We start from the raw sequence: 22,139 nt of genomic DNA on the forward strand, positions 1-22,139 counted from the left end.
GAGAAAAGATACCTAATCACCTCTTAAAGGCCTATCTCCCAATACTGTTGTATTGGGTATTAAGCTCCTAACACATGAACTTTGGGGGACATTTTAAAACCATAGCAGATAATAATGAGAAAATTGTCCTTGTCTATGTATAATATCTGAAATCAACAAAACTTCAAGGATTTGTTTCCTATATTTAGATTAATAAATTTTTCAAAGACACATGTTGCCAGAATTGTGCCCTGTGCCAACTTCTCCATCAAATAACAACAACAACAAAATGGATACAACCTATTGAACACAGAGTACCTTTCAGGCATGTAGTAGCTACATAAATTCTTAGAGACAGATCCTATTAGTATGCCCATTTTGGAAATAAGGAAACTGAGTCTTACTCATAGAGGTAAATGATATTTCCCCATGTAATATTATTGTTTGCGTCTGCAGAGGTTTCTGCTGCTTTTGTTGTTGTTTTCTAGGTAAGGAAAATATATAGAAAAGAGGTAACCACTTGGAGGGAGGAGGATAAAATTAATCATTTTATAGTATTGTAGAGATTAGACAAAAGCAAATATCTAGAAGATAGGGTATAGTGGGTAATAACAGTAAAGAAGGAAAATGAAGAAGGGTTTGCGAGAAGCAGTGATCAAGATTTCCAATTCTTTGTGTTAAAATTCCAGTTCTGTCACTGACTAGTTCTACAGTGGTAAGCAAGTTGCTTAATTTCTGTGTGCTTCAGTTTCCCGATTTGTAAAATGAGAAATGGTACCTGCTCATAGAACTGCAGGCTTCATGAAATCATGCATGTGGAGTGCTTCGTACAGTGTGTGGCACATAAAAAGGGCTCAAAAAATGTTAGCTTCTTATTCTACTACTCCTGTTGTTATAGGTTATTGTGTATGGTGAAGCCTGTTCATTTATAACCTTGGAAGCAAAAATGGAGTAAATTACTTTATACTGAAACTATACTTAATTTGTTGATAGATTACAAAGTATAAATTATAATTTTTAAAACAATAATAGGCATTTTGTTTAATTCTTCCAACACCTTTGTGATAGTAGTTCCCATGTCCACTTTATGGTTGAGGAATCTGAGATTAAAAGACATCTCAAAAAACTTCCTCACATATGAGAGTTAGTAACTTAGAGCACAGAAACATACACTCATACAAGCTTAGACCCATGCTTTGTATAATGGAAATCAGTAAACAACCCAAATACATATCACAGAGAATGTATAAATACATTGTGATATGTTCATGCAAAGGGCTATTATATAGCAGTGAAAAATAAGTGAACCAAACCTAAATCCAATAATATCAGTGAAGTAATATGATGCTGAAATCTAAAGACAAGTCCACCTCAAGTTACTTAAAACTTGTTATCCTTTAATACATTTAAGATCATCTCAAACTTGACAATATTCTTTTTGGAATATCTATAGGTGTATCAAAATCATAGATGTATATAATATATAAACATATTAAGAAGAGTAAGAGGATGATTAACTCAAGATTCTAGAGGTTGGTTAACTTAAGCAGGAGGTAACAGAGACAGGTGATGTAAAAGGTCTATCTAAGTAGATATGAATTATCATCAATGTTCTTTTTTCTTTGTTGGACAATAAGTTGATGTGTGTTTGTAATAATATTTAAAACCAAGTGAGTAAACAGGCAAGCAGGTTATAATCCAACCAATGTAGTGTAGCATAAACCAAAGCTTATGATTAAATTTTGGGCTTCTGAGACTGGGGGAATATAGTCAGTTATGAGCCTTCCATCTCTTCGTCTTGCTGAAGATTTCTCCCTTCTATTCCAGAGCTCTGTGTAAACTTTTCTCCAGCTCTAGATCCCTTCAATCGGCTCAAACGAAAAGCTGCCATGAGAAGCTCACTGTAGAACTTCCTATAGTGAGACAGAGAACCAGAAATGATAACTGGAAACATGGGTTCTACCTGGGGTCAGGGAAAGACCATCTAGGGGAACTTCATGGCTCAAGTGCACAGGCCTGATGATTATAATTCACATGTATTGTGACCTTTTCTTTTTCCATAAGGTCTTGGAAAATTGGTTTGGAGATAAATCTCTGATTATCTTAGTTCTCAGATAGATATTACCTAATTCTGGGTTCTCCATAATGTACTAACTTGAGTATCCTGGTGCTAAATGTGTGATGTGGATGTTATTTTGAGTTAGAAAGGTATGCTTAATCTTAAAAGGCATCAATAATAAAAACTACTAAAAATAAAAGGTCTTATATCTCCATTGCTACCCTTGACATTATTGTTTATAATTTTAATAGGAAAAGCTTCACAGTATAGAAAAATGCATTGGAACCCAAACAATGAACTACATGTACTAAACACCCAACTTTAACAAAACCTAAATTTTTGCCCTTTTTGGTTTCAGTTCTTACCTTGAAAATATTGACTGCTATAGATACAATTAAAGCCTAAACTGCTACTCTTTCCTCTTTTCCTAAAGAAACCTATTATCCCAAATAAACTATTCATTATTTTCATGCATGTTTCTAGAATTTCCCTATATATGTTTTATAAAAATGACACAATTCTCTTGCATGTTTTAAAACTTTATATCTGTTGTTGTACTTTTCTATCATTTTGCAACTGGCCTTTCCCAGTTAACATTGTATCTTGGGAGGGAGCAAGATGGCCTATCAGGAACAGCTCCAGTCTCCAACTCCTAGCTTGTGCTTAAGGCAAGACCGGTGATTTCTGTGCATTTAACTGAGGTACTGGGTTCATCTCACTGGGGAGTGCCGACGATCGGGTGCTGGCTCAGCTGTTGCAGCCCGACCAGCTAGAGTTGAAGCAGGGCGAGGCATCGCCTCACCTGGGAAGCGCAAGGGGAAGGGAATCCCTTCTAGCCAGGGAACTGAGACACACAACCTGGAAAATCGGGGTAACTCCCACCCCCAATATTGCACTTTAAGCAAACAGGCACACCAGGAGATCATATCCCACACCTGGGTCAAGTGGTCCCATCGCCTCCACGAGCCTCCCTCATTGCCAGCACAGCAGTCTGTAGCCCAATGCAAGGCAGCAGTGAGGCTGGGGAGGGGCCCCGCCATTGCTGAGAGGCTTGGGTAGGGAACAAAGCTGCTGAAGCTCCAACTGGGTGGAGCTCACAGCAGCTCAAGGAAACCTGCCTGTCTCTGTAGACTCCACCTCTGGGGACAGGGCACAGCCACACAACAACAACAACAACAACAACAACAACAACAAAGCAGCAGAAACCTCTGCAGACGCAAAACTAATTCTGTCTGACAGCTTTGAAGAGAGCAGGGATCTCCAACACGGAGGTTGAGATCCGAGGGCACAGACTCCTCTGCTCAAGTGTCCCCTGACCCCGAGTAGCCTAATCCGGGAGACATCCCCACTAGGGGCACCTGAGACCCCACACCTCACAGGCGGGAGTACACCCTGAGAGGAAGCTCCAAAGCAAGAACTGTGACAGTACACTCAAGCACCAGAAGCATTCTACCTCTGCAGCCCCTGCTGCTGATACCCAGGCAAACAGGGTCTGGAGGGACCTGAAGCAATCTCCAACAGACCTACAGCTGAGGGTCCTGACTGTTAGGAAGGAAAAACTATCAAACAGAAGGACACCTACACCAAAACCCATCAGTACATCACCATCATCAAAGACCGAGGCAGATAAAACCACAAAGATGGGGAAAAAGCAGGGCAGAAAAGCTGAAATTCAAAATAAGAGCACATCTCCCCCGCAAAGCGAGCCGCAGCTCACCGCCAGCAACGGATCAAGGCTGATTATGAGAACGACTTGATGAGATGAGAAGAAGGCTTCAGTCCATCAAATTTCAGAGCTAAAGGAGGAATTCTTCACGCACCTGGAAAGAAAGAAACTAAAAATCTTGAAAAAAGTGGAAGAATTGATCTTGCCAGAGTAATTGCCCAATGAGAAGGTCATAAACGAAATGAAAGAGATGAAACCATGACACGAGAAATAATGCGGACAAATGCACGTTTCCAGTAACCGACCGGGATCAACTGGAAGAAAGAGTATCAGCAATTGAGGATCAAATGAATGAAATGAAGCAGAAGAGGTTCAAAAGAAAAAAGAAGAAAAGAAATGAACAAAGCTCGCTAGTATGGGATTATGTAAAAAGACCAAATTCGCCTGATTGGGGTGCCTGAAAGTGCGAGGGGGAAAATGGAACCAAGTTGGAAAACACTCTTCAGGATATCATCCAGGAGAACTTCCCAACCTAGTAGGGCAGGCCAACATTGAAATCCAGGAAATACAGAGAACGCCTACAAAGATACTCCTCGAGAAGAGCAACTCCAAGACACATAATTGCCAGATTCACCAAAGAAATGAAGGAAAAATCTTAAGGGCAGCCAGAGAGAAAGGTCGGGTTAATTCTTAAGGCTACAGTAACCAAAACAGCATGGTACTGGTACCAAACAGAGATATAGACCAATGGAACAGAACAGAGCCCCTGCAAATAATACCACACATCTACAGCCATCTGATCTTTGACAAACCTGAGAGAAAACAAGAAATGGGGAAAGGATTCTATTTAATAAAATGGTGCTGGGAAAATTTGCCAGCCATAAGTAGAAAGCTGAAAATGGATCCTTTCTTTACTCCTCATAATTTAAAATTAATTCAAGATGGATTAGAGACTTTAAAATGTTAGACCTAATACCATAAAAATCCTAGAGGAAAACCTAGTAGTACCATTCAGACATAGGCATGGGCAAAGCACTCATATGTCTAAAACACCAAAGCAACGGCAGCAAAAGCCAAAATTGACAAATGGGATCTCATTAAACCAAAAGAGTCGCACGTTAAAAAGAAACTACCATCAGAGTGAACAGGCAACTCCACAGAATGGGAGAAAATTTTGCAATCTACTCCATCTGACGTGCTGGCCAATATCCAGAACCTACAAAGAACTCAAACAAATTTACAAGAAAACAAACAACCCCATCAAAGTGGGCAAAGGAGCAATAGACATTTCTCAAAAGAAGACATTCATACAGCCAACAAACACATGAAAAATGCTCATCATCACAGGCCATCAGAGAAATGCAAATCAAAAACCACAAGGAGATACCCATATCTCACACCACAAAGTTAGAATGGCGATCATTAAAAGTCAGGAAAACAACAGGTGCTGAGAGGATGTGGAGAAATAGAACACTTTACACTGTTGGTGGATTGTAAACTAGTTCAACCATTATGGAAAAACAGTACATGCATTCCTCAAGGATCTAGAACTAGATGTACCATATGACCCAGCCATCCCATTACTGGGATATACCCAAAGGATTATGGCAAATTATGCTGCTCTAAAGACACATGCACACGTATGTTTATTGCAGCACTATTCACAATAGCAAAGACTTGAATCAACCCAAATGTCCATCAACAAAGTGACAGATTGATTAAGAAAATGTGCCATATACAATCTGAATACTATGCAGCCATAAAAAGGATGAGTTTGTGTCTTTGTAGGGGACATGGATGCAGCTGGAATCCATCATTCTTAGCAAACTATCACAAGAACAGAAACTAAACAATCGCATGTTCTCACTCATAGGTGGGAACTGAACAATGAGATCACTTGACTCGGGAAGGGGAACATCACACAATCGGGCCCATCATGGGAGGGGGAGGGGAGGGATTACTGGGAGTTATAATTCGATGTAAATGACGAGTTGGATAAGTGCAGCACTCCAACAAGGCACAAGTATACATATGTAATAACAAACCTGTACCTATGCACGTACCCTCTACAACTTACAATATAATAATAATAAATAACAAAAGGTCGGGTTACCCACAAGGAAGCCCATCAGACTCACAGCAGATCTCTCGGCAGAAACTCTCCAAGCCAGAAGAGAGTAGCCAATATTCAACATTCTTCAAGAAAGAATTTTCAACCCAGAATTTCATATCCAGCCAAACTAAGTTTCATAAGTGAAGGAGAAATAAAATCCTTTACAGATAAGCAAATGCTTAGGAGATTTTTGTCACCACCAGGCCTGCCTACAAGACCCTGAAGGGAAGCATCATGGAAAGGAACAACCGGGTACCAGCCACAAAACATGCTAAAAATGTAAAGACCATCGAGGCTAGGGAAGAAACTGCATCAACTAATCTAGCAAAATAACCAGTTAATATCATAATGGCAGGACTGGGTTCACACATAACAATCTTAACCTTAAATGTAAATGGACTAAATGCTCCAATTAAAAGACACAGACTGGCAAACCGATAAAGAGTCAAGACTCCATCAGTCTATTGCTGTGGTCTGTCCAGGAGACCCATTCACATGCAGAGATATGAAGCAAAGGCTCAAAATAAAGGGATGGAGGAAGATTTACAAGCAAATGGAGAATCCAAAAAAGCAGGGGTTGTACCACTAGGCCCTGATAAAACAGACTTTAAACCATCAAAGATCAAAAGAGACAAAGAAGGCCATTACATAATGGTAAGGATCAATTCAACAGGAAGAGCTAACTATCCTAAATATATATGCACCCAATACAGGAGCACCCAGATTCATAAAGCAAGTCCTTAGAGACTTACAAAGAGACTTAGACTCCCATACACAATAATGGGATTCTTTAACACTCCACCGTCAACATTAGACAGATCAACAAGACAGAAAGTTAACAAGGATATCCAGGAATTGAACTCATCTCTGCAAGCAGACCTAATAGACATCTATAGAACTCTCCACCCCAAATCAACAGAATACATTCTTTCCAGCACCACATCGCACTTTACTCCAAAATCTCGACCATATAATTGGAAGTAAAGCACTCTCAGCAAATGTGCAAGAACAGAAATTATAAATAAACTGTCTCTCAGACCACGGTGCAATCAAACTAGAACTCAGGACTAAGAAACTCAATCAAAACCGGCCAACTACATGGAAACCGAACAACCTGCTCCTGAATGACTACTGGGTACATAACGAAATGAAGGCAGAAATAAAGATGTTCTTTTGAAACCAATGAGAACAAAGATACAACATACCAGAATCTCTGGGACACATTTAAAGCAGTGTAGAGGGAAATTTTATAGCACTAAATGCCCACAAGAGAAAGCAGGAAAGATCAAAATTGACACTCTAACATCAAGAATTAAAAGAACTAGAGAAGCAAGAGCAACACATTCCAAAGCTAGCAGAAGGCAAGAAATAACTAAGATCAGAGCAGAACTCAAGGATAGAGACACAAAACCCTCCAAAAAATCAATGAATCCAGGAGTTGGTTTTTGAAAGATCAACAAAATTGACAGACCACTAGCAAGACTAATAAAGAAGAAAAGAGAGAAGAATCAAATCACGAATTAAAAAAATGATAAAGGATATCACCACTGACCCCACAGAAATACAAACTACCACCAGAGAATACTATAAACACCTCACGCGAAATAAACTGGAAAAACCTAGAAGAAAATGAATAATTTCCTGACACTTACACTCTTCCAAGACTAAACCAGGGAAGAAGTTGAATCCCTTGAATAGACCAATAGTAGGTTCTGAAATTGAGGCAATAATTAATAGCCTACCAACCAAAAAAAAAGTCCAGGACCAGATGGATTCACAGCTGAATTCTACCAGAGGTATAAGGAGGAGTTGGTACCATTCCTTCTGAAACTATTCCAATCAATAGAAAAAGAGGAATCCTCCCTAACTCATTTTATGAGGCCGACATCATCCTGATACCAAAGCCTGGCAGAGACACAACAAAAAAGAGAATTTTAGACCAATATCCCTGATGAACATCGAGGCAAAATCCTCAATAAAAATACTGGCAAATGGATTCAACAACACATCAAAAAGCTTATCCACCATGATCAAGTGGGCTTCATCCCTGGGATGCAAGGCTGGTCTAACATTTGCAAATCAATAAGCGTAATCCAGCATATATAAACAGAACCAAAGACAAGAACCACATGATTATCTCAATAGATGCAGAAAAGGCTTTTGACAAAATTCAACAGCCCTTCATGCTAAAAACGCCAATAAATTGCATTGATGGAACGCACTTTCAAAATAATAAGATATTTATGACAAACCCACAGCCAATATCATACTTGAATGGGCAAAACTGGAAAATTCCCTTTGAAACTGGCACAAGACAGGGATGCCCTCTCTCACCACTCAGATTCAACATAGTGTTGGAAGTTCTACTAGGCAATTAGGCAAGAGAAAGAAATCAGGGGTATTCAGTTAGGAAAAGAAGAATAAATTGTCCCTGTTTGCAGATGACATGATTGTATATTTAGAAAACCCATTGTCTCGGCCCAAAATCTCCTTTAAGCTGATAAGCAATCCCAGCAAAGTCTCAGGATACAAAATTAATGTGCAAAAATCACAAGCATTCTATACACCAATAACAGACAAACACAGAGCCAAATCATGAATGAACTTCCATTCACAATTGCTTCCAAGAGAATCAAATACCTAGGAATCCAACTTACAAGGGATGTAAAGGACCTTCAAGGAGAACTACAACCACTGCTCAGTTGAAATCAAAGAGGACACAAACAAATGGAAGAACATACTCATGCTCATGGATAGAAGAATCAATATCGCGGAAAATGCATACTGCCCAAGGTAATTTATAGATTCAATGCCATCCCCATCAACCTACCAATGAGTTTCTTCACAGAATTGGAAAAACTGCTTTAAAGTTCATATGAACCAAAAAGAGCCCGCCAAGATCTCCAAGACAACTTCTAAGCCAAAAGAACAAAGCCTGGAGGCATCACGCCACCTGACTTCAAACTGTACTCATAAGGCTACAGTCACCAAAACAGCATGGTACTGGTACCAAACAGATATAGACTCAATGGAACAGAACAGAGTCTCAGAAATAATACTCACACATTTCTCCATAGCCATCTGATCTTTGACAAACCTCAGAAAAATAAGAAATGGGGAAAGGATTCTATTTAATAAATGGTGCTGGGAAATTACAGCCATAAGTAGAAAGCTGAAACTGATCCTTTCCTTACTCCCTCTTATACGAAAATTAATTCAAGATGGATAAGAGACTTAAATGTTAGACCTAATACTACAAAAAATCCCAGAGGAAACCTAGGTAGTACCCATTCAGACATAGGCATGGGCAAAGACTTCATGTCTAAAACACCAAAAGCAACGCAGCAAAGCTAAATTGACAAATGGGATCTAATTAACTAAAGAGCTTCTGCACAGCAGAAGAAACTACCATCAGAGTGAACAGGCAACCTACAGAATGGGAGAAAATTCTGCAATCTACTCATCTGACAAAGGGCTAATATCCAGAACCTACAAAGAACCTGCCAAACAAATTTACAAGAAAAAACAACCCCATCAAAAAAGTGGGCAAAGGATATGAACAGATATTTCTCAAAAAAGAAGACATTCATACAGCCAACAGACACATGAAAAAAATGCCTATCATCACTGGCCATCAGAGAAATGCAAATCTAAACCACAATGAGATACCATCTCACACCAGTTAGAATGGCTTATCATTAAAAAGTCAGGAACAACAGGTGCTGGAGAGAGGATGTGGAGAAACAGGAACACTTTTACACTGTTGGTGGGATTGAAACTAGTTCAACCATTATGGAAAACAGTATGCGATTCCTCAAGGATCTAGGAACTAGAAGTACCATATGACCCAGCCATCCCATTATCAGATATACTCCAAAGGATTATAAATCATGCTGCTATAAAGACACATGCACACGATGTTTATTAAGCAAAACATTCACAATAGCAAAGACTTGGAATCAACCCAAATGTCCATCAGTGATAGACGAGCCTATACACCATGGAATACTATGCACATAAAAGGATGAGTTTAAGGCCCTTGTAGGACATGGATGCAGCTGGAAACCATCATTCTTAGCAAACTATCACAAGAACAGAAAACCAAACACCGCAGATGTTCTCACTCATAGTGGGAACTGAACAATGAGATCACTTTGGACTCAGGAAGGGAACATCACAATAATCGGGCCTATCATGGGGAGGGGAGGGGGAGGGATTGCATTGGGGAGTTATACCTGATGTAAATGACGAGTTGATGGGTGCAGCAGACCAACATGGCACAAGCATACATATGTAACAAGCCTGCACATTATGCATTGGTACCCTACAACTTAAAGTATAATAATACTAAATAAATTTAAAAAAAACATTGCATCTGTTTCTACACTCCATTGATGTTGCTTTGATTACAAATGCTGTATAGTGTGAATAAAACACAAGTTAAAGTATGTATGTACAGTTATAGCACAATATTTAACTGAATTACCTATTCTTCATCACTGAAGAATGCCATACTATTATATACCACAATTTCTACAAATTGTGAGTTTGTTTTTGGGACTGTCCATTTCTGTCCCTGTATATCCATTTTTTAGCCACATATTAGGACACAAAATGAATCTTAAAAAACTTCAAAGAACTAACCTCATAGAGATTAAATTCTCTGGCCAGAATGCTATTAAATTAGAAACTGGTAACAAAAAGATAGTTTAAGAAAACATGCTTGTAAACTAAGAATGCACTGCAAAATATTACTTAAGACCTTGAAAAAAGCTTGAGAGAAGGTCCAGGTGCAACTCCTGCCAGTGCATGGAGAAAAAGAAGACTGCATTTACAAAATTTGTTGGGATAAAAATGTATGAGTTTTCCTTAGACTAACTTTCCTTGGACCCAAGGATGGTACATGAGCTGTGTCGTCTTGAAAATCATTCCACCTCAGAGAATTTCTTGCTTGAGTAAGGCAATTCTAGAAGAAGCTTAGAAGGGTGCAGTCAGATGTCCAGCATAAGGGAGGGGCTCTAAGGGATCCGACAGGGTATGAAATAGTCTTGTCTGGGAAGAATGCAGTAATGGTTACCTGTAGGTGGTCTCAAATGGACCAACATGATGCTCCGCAAGAGAAAAGAGTCAGTATTTGTAACTTCTACCAGCTTGATCATTCAAAAAGACCTTACCTTTCCATTTCCCTTCTTCAAATTAACACTGCAATAGCCAGAGACAGGAAAGGAAGGAGACAATGGTGCAATTATGAAGAGAGTCACATCCCCCTTTCCCTAATGCAGGTTTCTGGATGAAAACATAAATCCATAAATCCTGCCTGGGAAGAAAGCACAGTTTAAATTGCTTGAGAATTAAAATGTTTATATTCTAATGTGTTAGAATTTTAGTACCTAAAAATGAGACTTTTCAAAAAGCAGTCGTGTGAAAAAAGTTACTTTTTGCTTTGTCTCTGCAAAGTTCAGCTTCTTCCAAAAATACTCTCTTAACAGAAGATGTTCTCCTTTAATCTTCTCTACCCTATAAGAAATTTTGTTACTATTTGACATATGAAAAAGCATAACTTGCTTAAGATCACATAGTTAATAAATGGCAGATATGGAGTGAAGCTCCAGGTAAGTCTGACTCCAAAACCTTTGTATTAACTTCTAGACTACTGCACTTTAGTAGAAAATCTCTTTTTCTAGTTAACAAATGTTTAACGAGCACCCACTCATTTCCCAGCTCTGTGTTAGGTATTAGGAAGTCAGTGATGAATGCAGGAAGTCAGTGATGAATGTTTGTTTGTTTGTTTATTTATTTTTAAGACAGAATTTCATTCTCGTTGCCCAGGCTGGAGTGCAATGGCACGATCTCGGATCCCACTGCAACTTCCGCCTTCTGGGTTCAAGCAATTTTCCTGCCTCAGCCTCCGAAGTAGTTGGGATTACAGGCACCTGCCACCATGCCTGGCTAATTTTTTGTATTTTTGGTAGAGACCAGGTTTCACCGTGTTGGCCAGGCGGGTCTTAAACTCCTGACCTCAGGTGATCCACCCACCTTGGCCTCCCAAAGTGTTGGGATTACAGATGTGAGCCACTGCTCCTGGCCAGTATATATGTGTACGTATGCGTGTATGTGTATATACAGAGGTTCATATGAATATATGTGTGTGTGTATACACACACATTAACAGTGTACATTGGGAGATAGGCAAGTCAATATTTACAAAGTTACTTGAAAAGTGAAAAGTGCTGTACTGTGCAGGGACTTGGTGAAGTATCCAAGTAGAAATGAAACCATCATGTAGCTTTTCACTTGTTAGCATGTGGCGCTAAGTTTGGGCCCTAAGAGGATGGGAGGACATTCCATGAAAGAGAAAATATCATGTGTAAAAATGCTTTTTATTTTTTCAATAGTTTAAAGGGATATAGAATTTGAGTTTGGTCATTATTTTCTCTCAGCACTTTGGAAATATTATTTCCTAATTTTCTAGAATCTCTTGCTGCTGATAAATCTTTTGTCAGTCTGTTTGTCTTTCTTTCTTGTTGCTTTTAATATAACCTCTTTGTATTTTCTATTCAGTGGTTTCCCTAACAGTGTCTATGTATGGAATTTAAAAAATTTATCTTGTTTGGGAGTTGTTGTGATTCTTCAATCTGAGGATTCATTTCCTTCATTAAGTCTGGCAAATTCTTAGTTTGTGTCTCTTCAATATTGCCTCTCCTCTGTTTTCCCATATATTTAATCTTGGACTTATTTTTTATTATGTATATTTAATGTGTACAACATAAGATTTTAATGTACACATACATAGTGAAATGGTTACAACAGTCAAGAAAATTAACATATCCATTACCTCACATAGCTACCTATTTTTTTTTGTGGTAAGAACACCTTAAATCTACTTTCTTGGCAAATTTCCACGATAGAAGTATACAATGCAATATTATTAATATGTCATCTTGCTGTATAGCATACCTGTAGACATCCATCCTACAAAACTGTAACTTTGTATCTTTTGACCTCATTTCTTCCCCTCCCCTACTCCCGCTAATCACTCTTCTAGTCACTGTTTCTATGTATTTAGCTTTTAAAAAATAAGATTCTATGTAAAAGTAAAATTATGCAGTATTTTTTTCCTGTGCCTGGCTTATTTCACTTAACATAATATCCTCCAGGTTCATCCATGTTATCACAAAAAAAGAGCAGAACCCCTTCTTTTTTAAAGACTAAATAATATTCCACAATTTCTTCAGCCATTCATTCATTAAAAGACACTGAGGTCATTTCCATATTTTAGCTATTGTGAATAAGGCTGCAGTGAACATGGGAGTGCAGATACTCTCTGAGGCACTGATTTATTTTCCTTTGGGTATATGCCCAGGAGAGGGGTTGCTGGGTCACCTGGTCATTCTATTTTTAAGTTTTTGAAGACCCTCTGTACTGTTTTCCATAATGGATGTACCAATTTACATTCCTACCAACAATGTGCACATGTTCCCTTTCCTTCACATCCTTGCCAATGCTTGTTATTTCTTCTTGTTATTCTGCATAATAACCATCCTAGCAGGCGTGAGGTGCTATCTCATTGTGATTTTGATTTTCATTTCCCTGATGATTAGTGATGTTGAGCACACTTTCATGTACCTATGGCCATTTGTATATCTTTGGAGGAATATTTATTCAGGTTCGGGTATGGTTTGGCCCTGTGTCCCCACCCAAATCTCATCTCCAATTGTAATCCCCACATGTCAAGGGAGGGACCTGGTGGAAGGTGATTGGATCATGGGGGTGGTTTCCCCCATGCTGTTCTCATGAGAGTGCATTCTCAAGAGATCTTATGGTTTTATAAGTGGCAGTTCCCCCTGCATTTTCTCTCTCCTGCTGCCTTGTGAAGAAGGTACTTGCTTCTCCTTTGCCCTCTGCCATGATTGCAAGCTTCCTGAGGGCTCCCCAGCTGTGTGGAACTGTGAGTCAATTAAACCTCTTTCCTTTATAAATTACCCAGTCTTGGGTATTTTTTGTTTCTTTTTTCTTTTTTTTTGAGGTGGAGTTCGCTCTTGTTGCCCAGGCTGGAGTGCAATGGTGTGATCTCTGCTCACCACAACCTCCGCATCGTGGGTTGAAGCGATTCTCCTGCCTCAGCCTCCTGAGTAGCTGGGATTACAGGCATGTGCCACCATGCCTGGCTAATTTTGTATTTCTAGTAGGGACAGGGTTTCTCCATGTTGGTCAGGCTGTCATGTATTTCTTTATAGCAGCATGAAAATGGACTAATACAGGTTCTTTTTGCCCCCACCCCTACCCTTTTTTTGAGACATAGTCTCGCGCTGTCACCGAAGCTGGAGTGCATTGGTGTGATCTCGGCTCACAGCAACCTCACAGGGACCACAGACATGTTCCACCACACCTGGCTAATTTTTGTATTTTTAGGAGAGACGAGGTTTTGCCATGTTGGCCAGACTGGTCTCGAACTCCTGACCTCAAGTGATCTGCCTGCCTTGGCCTCCCAAAATTCCGGGATTACAGGCATGAGCCACCATGCCTGGCCTCTTTGCCCATTTTTAAACTTGGTTATTATTATTATTGTTTTGCTATTGAGTATAAGTTTTTAAGCATATTTCAGATATTAACCCCTTATCAGATATATTGTTTGCAAATATTATCTCCCAGTCTGTCGGCTGCCTTTTCATTCTGTTGATTACGTCATTTGTTGTGCAGAAGCTTTTTAGTTTGATGTAGTCTCACTTGTTTACCACTGCTTTTGTTGCCTGAGCATTTGATGTAGTATCCAGAAAATCACTGCCAAAACTAATGTCAATGAGTCTCCCCCTTTTATTTTCTTCTCGGAATTTTATGGTTTCAGGACTTGTGTTTAGGTCTTTAGTCCATTTTGAGTTGATTTTAGTAAATGGTATAAGATAAGGGTCCAATTCCATTTTTTTGGTATGTAGTGTCCATATTTTTTCCTTGGACTTATTTGATATATAGTGGGTTTTCTTATTTTGTTTCCTGAGATTCTTAACTCTTGATATGGTTTGGCTGTGTCCCCACCCAAATCTCATCTTGAATTCCTATGTGTTGAGGGAGGGAGTCAGTGGGAGGTAATTGAATCATGGGGGCAGTCTGTCCTGTGCTGTTCTCATGATTTTAAATAAGTCTCACGAGATCTGATTTTTTTTTTTTTTTTTTTGAGACGGAGTCTCGCTCTGTCACCCAGCCTGGAGTGCAGTGGCTCAATCTTGGCTCACTGCAAGCTCTGCCTCCCGGGTTTACGCCATTCTCCTGCCTCAGCCTCCTGAGTAGCTGGGACTACAGGCACCCGCCACCTCGCCCGGCTAGTTTTTCGTATTTTTTAGTAGAGACGGGGTTTCACCGTGTTAGCCAGGATGATTTCGATCTCCTGACCTCGTGATCTGCCCGTCTCGGCCTCCCAAAGTGATCTGATGGTTTTATAAAGGGGAGTTTCCCTGCAGAAGCTCTCTTCTCTTGTCTGCCGCCATGTGAGATGTGCCTTTCAACTTCTGCCATGATTGTGAGGTCTCCTCAGCCTTGTGGAATTGTAAGTCCATTAAACCTCTTTATTTTTTATATTGCCCAGTCTTGGGTATGTCTTTATCAGCAGGGTGAAAACAAACTAATACAAATACCCTTCATATTATCTTTTTCAGCAGGGTGAAAACAAATGAATACAAACCCTCTTCGTATTATCTTGGTCACTTTGTACTGTCTTCTGGGTATTTTTCTTAGAATTAGCTGCTTTCCATTATTCTAGGTGAAGTAACTCAGTAATGGAAAACCAAACATTGCATGTTCTCACTCATAAGTAGGAGCTAAGCTATGAGGATGTAAAGGCAAAAGAATGATACAATGGACTTTGGGGACTTGGGGGAAGGGGTGGAAGGGAGGTGAGGGATAAAAGACTACAAATTGGGTACTGTGTATACTGCTTGGGTGATGGGTGCACCAAAATCTCAGAAATCACCGCTGAAGAATTCACTCTTATAAGCAAATACCACCTGTTCTTCCAAAACCTATCAAAAAAAAAAAAATTTAAAAAGAACTAACTTCTCTCTTCAGCCACTGTCCAACCCATCCATTGAGTTTTTCATTTCAATGTGAATGTTTTTATTTTCTAGTAATTCTTTTTGGGGCTTTAAAAATATGTTTTCTCTTTCTGATTACTTCTTTCTTATAATCTTTATTTTCTCTCTTAGACGCTAAGTACTTTAAACATAATGTATATTCCTTAACAGTTTGGTTAATTTTATGACATTTCGAGGAGGCGATTCACATTATTTGTTGATTGATGAATATCTTCATAATGAATAAACATTATGTGTGTTTTGTAATTTTGAATTGTGAGCTTGTCTTTGGTGGGTTTCTGTTTGTGGGATTCCTGTCTAGAGTCTGTAAGTCACTGAGGAGAAGTTTTATGTTCCCTTCTATAAGATACTCCAATGCTTTTACCTGTATGAGGATAATTTTTATGTTACTTTTTTATTTTGATGGTTCTAGAAAAATGTATATATTTTGTAAATTAGCATTATCCACTCCTTATGTGGTACAGATCCATAACTGAATTTTCATTAGTTCTCACATACCCTGTGTGGGTGTAGGTGTGTGTGTGTGTTTTCCTGTTTGTGTATACCCTTTCGCTGAAAGTTTAGCCTTTTGAATGTCCTGAATTTATGTGGTGATCTCTACCTCCTGCCTCGTACAGGTTTGAGCTCTCATCTGTTCTACATGGATGTTAATAATCAAGCCTGTGAACTATGAAGACTGATGTGATGCCCTTGAACCTACCTGCCACCTCTCACCTGCCTTCACTATCTCCACCATCACAGATAGTTTTAAGATATTAATTTTTCATATTCCTCTTTGATTACAGACTCTTATATTTCCCTTACATTCTTGAAAGCTCAGTTATGATTTTAAAAGTATGATTATTATATTTTCTCTAAATTTCTATTTGTGTTGAGTGGGTGTGTGTGGATGATTGTATTATGTACCTCATATTTCAGAAAGCCCAAATTCTCAAAATAATGGGAAGATGTGCAGGGGTGTGAGAGCTTACCATGTTTGAGAATTGAGAAAAAATGTCTAGTTTAAAACATTGGGGCCGAGCATGGTGGCTCATGCCTGTAATCCCAGCATTTTGGGAGGCCAAGATGGTTGGATCATGAGATCAGGAGTTCAAGACCAACCTGGCCAACATGGTGAAACCCTGTCTCTTCTAAAAATACAAAAATGAGCTGGGTATGGTGATGTGTGCCTGTACTCCCAGCTACTTGGAAGGCTAAGGCTGGAGAATCACTTAACCCTGGGAGGTGGAGGTTGCAGTGAGCCAAGATCGAGCCACTGCACTCCAGCCTGGGTGACAGAGCGAGATTCTGTCTAAAAAAAAATTGAAACAAACAAAACAAAACACTGGATATGTGACTCAGTATAATCCTAAGAGAAGTTATGTACTAATAATGAAAGTTCCATACAAGACAGATTAAGCCATTTGGATTTTATTCTGAAGTCCCTGACTATTTAAACACAGAGTCACATGTTGAAAGTTTTATTCTGGTATCAGTATGGAAACCCTATCAGGAGAGATAAGTAGAGAAACCAGTAATGAGGTTATAGAAATTAGTATTGGTTAGAGATGCAAAAACTTAAACAGTCATAGTAGACTAACAGCAAAGAATGGATATAAGGGAAAACATAGAAGTTAATGAGTGATTGGATGTGGGAGATGATGGAGTAATTCCTTCAGTTTTTTGTTTGTGCATCAGGCAGATGATAATGATAATGCCATTAACTAACATAGGGAACAAAGAGAAAGAACAGGTAATTTCATGACATTCTAAAGCAGTATCTCATGTAGGAGTTGTTTGATGGGGTCTTTAGGTTTTTCTAAATATAAGATCATGTTGTCGGCAAACATGGATAATTTGGCTTCCTCTTTTCTAATTTGGGTGGCTTTTCTTTCTTTCATTGGCCTGATTGCTCGGGCTAGAACTTCTAGTACTATGTTGAATAGGAGTGGTAAAAGTGGACATCCTTGTCTTGTTCCAGATCTTAGAGGAAACATAAAAATGTCAGCTTTGTCAGAAGAATTGTTTCTTTATATGGTATGTGTTTTAATGGTATGTTATTTTCCATACAGGTTCAGCGAGAAGAAATCATGAGGATTGCAGTTGGCTGAGGTATGAATGGAAGGTAAGGAATCAGAGACAGTGAATATAGATAATTCTTTCATGCAGTCAGCCCCTGGAAAAAGATAAGAAATAGTTGGATGAACAGACAAGTATGAATGAAGAGTTTTTCACTGTAGGTGGAACTTTAGTAGGGCTTGTGAAGTAGATGGAACAAGTCACTACGGTGGGTGAAAAGGAAGAAATAAAGGAGAAAATAAATACATTAAGGAAGCGAAATCCTACACCTTAGAGAGGGAGCATAGATGGTCAAGGTTGAATCTAGGTCTTTAATGATATTGAGTAACATAATATAATTAAATAGAAATGTTATGATCCCTAACCTCAGATCCATGAGTTTCTTTTTGACTTAAATTGTCTTTCAGGCAGACTGTCACTCATCATGAGCTGTGCCTCTAATGCTTCACACTCTCCAGTTTTCTTGCTCCTCGGGTTCTCAAGAACTAATATCTCCCACACTCTCCTCTTCTTCCTGTTCCTGGCTGTTTACCTGGCCACCATATTGGGGAATGTGACACTAGTGCTGCTCATCTCCTGGGACTCCAGACTCCACTCACCCATGTATTATCTGCTTCGTGGCCTCTCTGTGATAGCCATGGGGCTATCCACAGTCACATTGCCCCAGTTGCTGGCCCATCTGGTCTCTGATTACCCAACCATTCCTGCTGCCCGCTGCTTGGTTCAGTTCTTTTTTTTCTATGCATTTGGGGTTACAGATACGCTTGTCATTGCTGTCATGGCTCTGGATCGCTATGTGGCCATTTGCGACTCCCTGCACTATATTTTGGTAATGAATCACCAACGGTGTACCTGCTTACTAGCATTGAGCTGGGTAGTGTCCATACTGCACACCATGTTGCATGTGGGACTCATCCTGCCTCTTTGCTGGACTCGGGATGCTGGGAGCAATGTTAACCTTCCTCACTTCTTTTGTGACCACCGGCCACTTCTGCGAGCCTCTTGTTCTGACACACATTCTAATGAGCTGGCCATATTCTTTGAGGGTGGCTTCCTTATGCTGGGCCCCTGTGCCCTCATTGTACCATCTTTTGTCTGAATTGGGGCCACTATTCTACGTTTGCCTTCAGCTGCTGGTCGCCACCAAGCAGTCTCCACCTGTGGATCCCACCTCACCATGGTTGGTTTCCTCTATGGCACCATCATTTCGGTCTACTTCCAACCTCCCTCCCAGAACTCTCAGCATCAGGATATGGTGGCTTCAGTAATGTATACTGCTATTACACCTTTGGCCAACCCTTTTGTGTATAGCCTCCACAATAAGGATGTCAAGGGTGCATTCCACAGGCTGCTTGAATGGGGGAAGGTAGACCCCTGATTAGCCTGCTGTGGGCCATATTGAATAGGCGAGAAAAGTTATGGGCATATTATAAGCAGAGTTGGTTTTGGGGAGATCAGAGGGAGGAATATCAGAGGGAGGGAGGGCCTAGATAACTTAAGGAACTCTAGATTTGCTTCTTGTCAATGTTTTGCTTTGATAGAGCCATAAACATTGTATATTCATAGACACATAACATCAGGGCTTCTTTATCAACATACCTCTGGACACCCTCCATCAGGCCTTTTATTTTATCAAAATGGATGAAAATGAATTACCAAGTCTGGGTGGTTTTAATTTTAGAGTTCTGAGGGAATATGAGGATAGGATTGTGAAACTATGAACTAAAGGAAGGGCAGTAGAGTTAATCATCGTCACATTTAGGTTGGTGTGCGTTCTTGTGGGAGTGTGTTTGTGTATATCAGAAAGTAAGGGAAGACAGCAGTTTAGACAAATAGGGCTGTCAAGTTCACTACCTATTCCATTCAATGAGCAAAAATATGTCCCAGAGTGAGTATGAAATGATAATCACAATTCTACTATTCCGTAAGTTAGCCCTAATTTCCATGGGTTTCTTATAGTGTGAGCATCTAACTCTGATGCATATGAGTTCTATTTTATATATTTTTAATTAATTTTTTATGTGCATTAAAAATAAAATATAGATAGAAAAATGCAAGCTAACTACTTTGTTGCATAAAAGAAGGAAGAGTGAACTATCTTAACACTGATTAAAGCATTGGGACTTTTCTTAGCTTTTTGGCAGCTGGAAAATTGGTCTCTATTTTGGTGCTTCTTAAAAGATTAAAATGGTAATTTTGAGGGTACTCAATTTTCACTTTTATGCATTGACTTTTGCCCTCCACCCCACTTGAGATGCAGCTTCACTCAAATAGATTGTAATGTAATTGTAAGCAGCGTTTTCTGTGTTGAGGATTTCCAGGACATCTACAGCTTCTAGAGTTATAAGAACTCTAGAAGGCACCTTGACAATCACAGAACACTCTTTTTGGGACATCTTCAGCATTATTGGTCATTATTGGTCCAGCCAAGATGTGGTCTTCTCTGCTGCTTCTCCTTACTGAGTTTGCTGACCTCTGTCTCTATTCCTCTATAAGTCCCTCTACCCCCATCCCAAGGTACTACTTCAGTCCCTGGGATCTCCCCATTTCAGATACAATTTCTATATTCCCCTGACTACTTCCACACTGTCTTCTCACCAGCATCTTCTGTTCACTCAATACATGCTACCTTTCTCAAAGCATTGGAAACATGTAGTGGTCTCATCTCAATGCTTAATCTACATTGTCTGCTGGTGAGTTTTGACATAGTTTGTTGGGAACCATCACTTCACCCATATGCCTGGCTCCCTTGACATTGTACCATTGGTGGCCTCTAATGTCTCTCCATCTTTTCTGTACCCTGTGTGACATCTCTTCCCTCTACTTCAAGTCTTAGGCACCTTGCCTATGCTTGTCTCATCCTGTTACAGAACTCATTCACTCTAAATATGTCACTTCTCTTTTCAAATTAATACCACCTTACAATGAAAATCTAGGAAACTAAATCCTCACAGTAGATTCATTTCCACAGCTCTTCATTTATTGCCATTATCACCACTGATATCTAAGGTTACAATAAGTCAAGCCTAATTCTTCCTCTGTCTATATCAGTACTTTTCAACTTTCACCGTACATTAGAATCACCTGGGAGTTTTAAGAAATTCAGTTTCCTGGGCCCCCACTCTAGAGATTTGGATCCACTTGCTGTGAGGTAAAGCTTAAGCATCAGTATTTTTAAGTGTTCCCCAAATGATTCTAATATGTAGCTACAGTCAAGACCATTGGCTTAATGTGATATGTTTTGAAGCTTATCAATTAATCCTCCTAAAACCTCTTGCATCTGAACAGCAGCAATAGCTTTTATATAGCACTTACTATGTGTCAGACACTGTTTTAGGATCTCTCCACATATTAACTCACTATGTCACTATGTCACTCAGCAACCTGATGAAGTAATTGCTGTAATTGCCCCCATGAGGCACAGAGAGAATAAATTACTTGCTTGGAGTCAAACTTTGGTCATCTGTCTCCAACTATCCTGCGGCTTGTATTCCATATTTCCTCTCCAAATTGAACTATACCTAGTTCTCATAATTTTTACGTCATCTAGATCTTTATCACATCCTATGCAAATTACAATGGGCCTCCTTGCTATCAATCTCTTCCATTGTTGATGGTGTTAATCTTACAGAGTGCACTGCATAAATCAGCACATATGCCACCCATGTGCATTGGATTTGAAGTCATCAGGCTTCATCCAGTTTTGTTCAACTCAATCCCATCACTTCCTCACTGTGTCATCTTAATTGAAGTCTTGCATCTGTGAGCCTTGGTTTTCCCAGAGATGATAATACCTGCATTACTTTCCTCACGAGTTAATTATGCTTCTAACATTGTGCATGCGATTTTGCTTTGTAAACTGTTAAGAACAGAAAACCAAATACCGCATGTTCTCACTCCTAGGTGGGAATTGAACAATGAGATCACTTGGACACAGGAAGGGAGCATCACACACTGGGTCCTATTGTGGGAGGGGGTAGGGGGAAGGGATAGCATTAGGAGATATACCTAATGTAAATGACGAGTTAATGGGTGCAGCACACCAACATGGCACATGTATACATATGTGACAAACCTGCACATTGTGCACATGTACCCAAGAACTTAAAGTATAATAATAAAAAAAGAAAAGTTATGACGATTATGGTCCATTTTTCAAGTTCATCAGCATCATTTTTG

General features: G+C 39.5%; 1 protein-coding gene across 1 annotated transcript; it reads left to right on the plus strand.

Annotated features, from left to right (window-relative positions):
- Nucleotides 1-17,807: 17,807 nt before the first annotated feature.
- On the plus strand, nucleotides 17,808-21,910 carry LOC116272529 (olfactory receptor 1B1-like). The gene is given in 1 exon segment (XM_031661268.1): nucleotides 17,808-21,910. A coding segment is annotated over 1 exon segment (954 nt). The 5' UTR covers nucleotides 17,808-18,384; the 3' UTR covers nucleotides 19,339-21,910.
- The last annotated feature ends 229 nt before the right edge of the window (nucleotides 21,911-22,139 follow it).

This window comes from Papio anubis, unplaced genomic scaffold (assembly GCF_008728515.1).
Source record: "Papio anubis isolate 15944 unplaced genomic scaffold, Panubis1.0 scaffold121, whole genome shotgun sequence".
NCBI classification, from domain to species: Eukaryota; Metazoa; Chordata; class Mammalia; order Primates; family Cercopithecidae; genus Papio; species Papio anubis.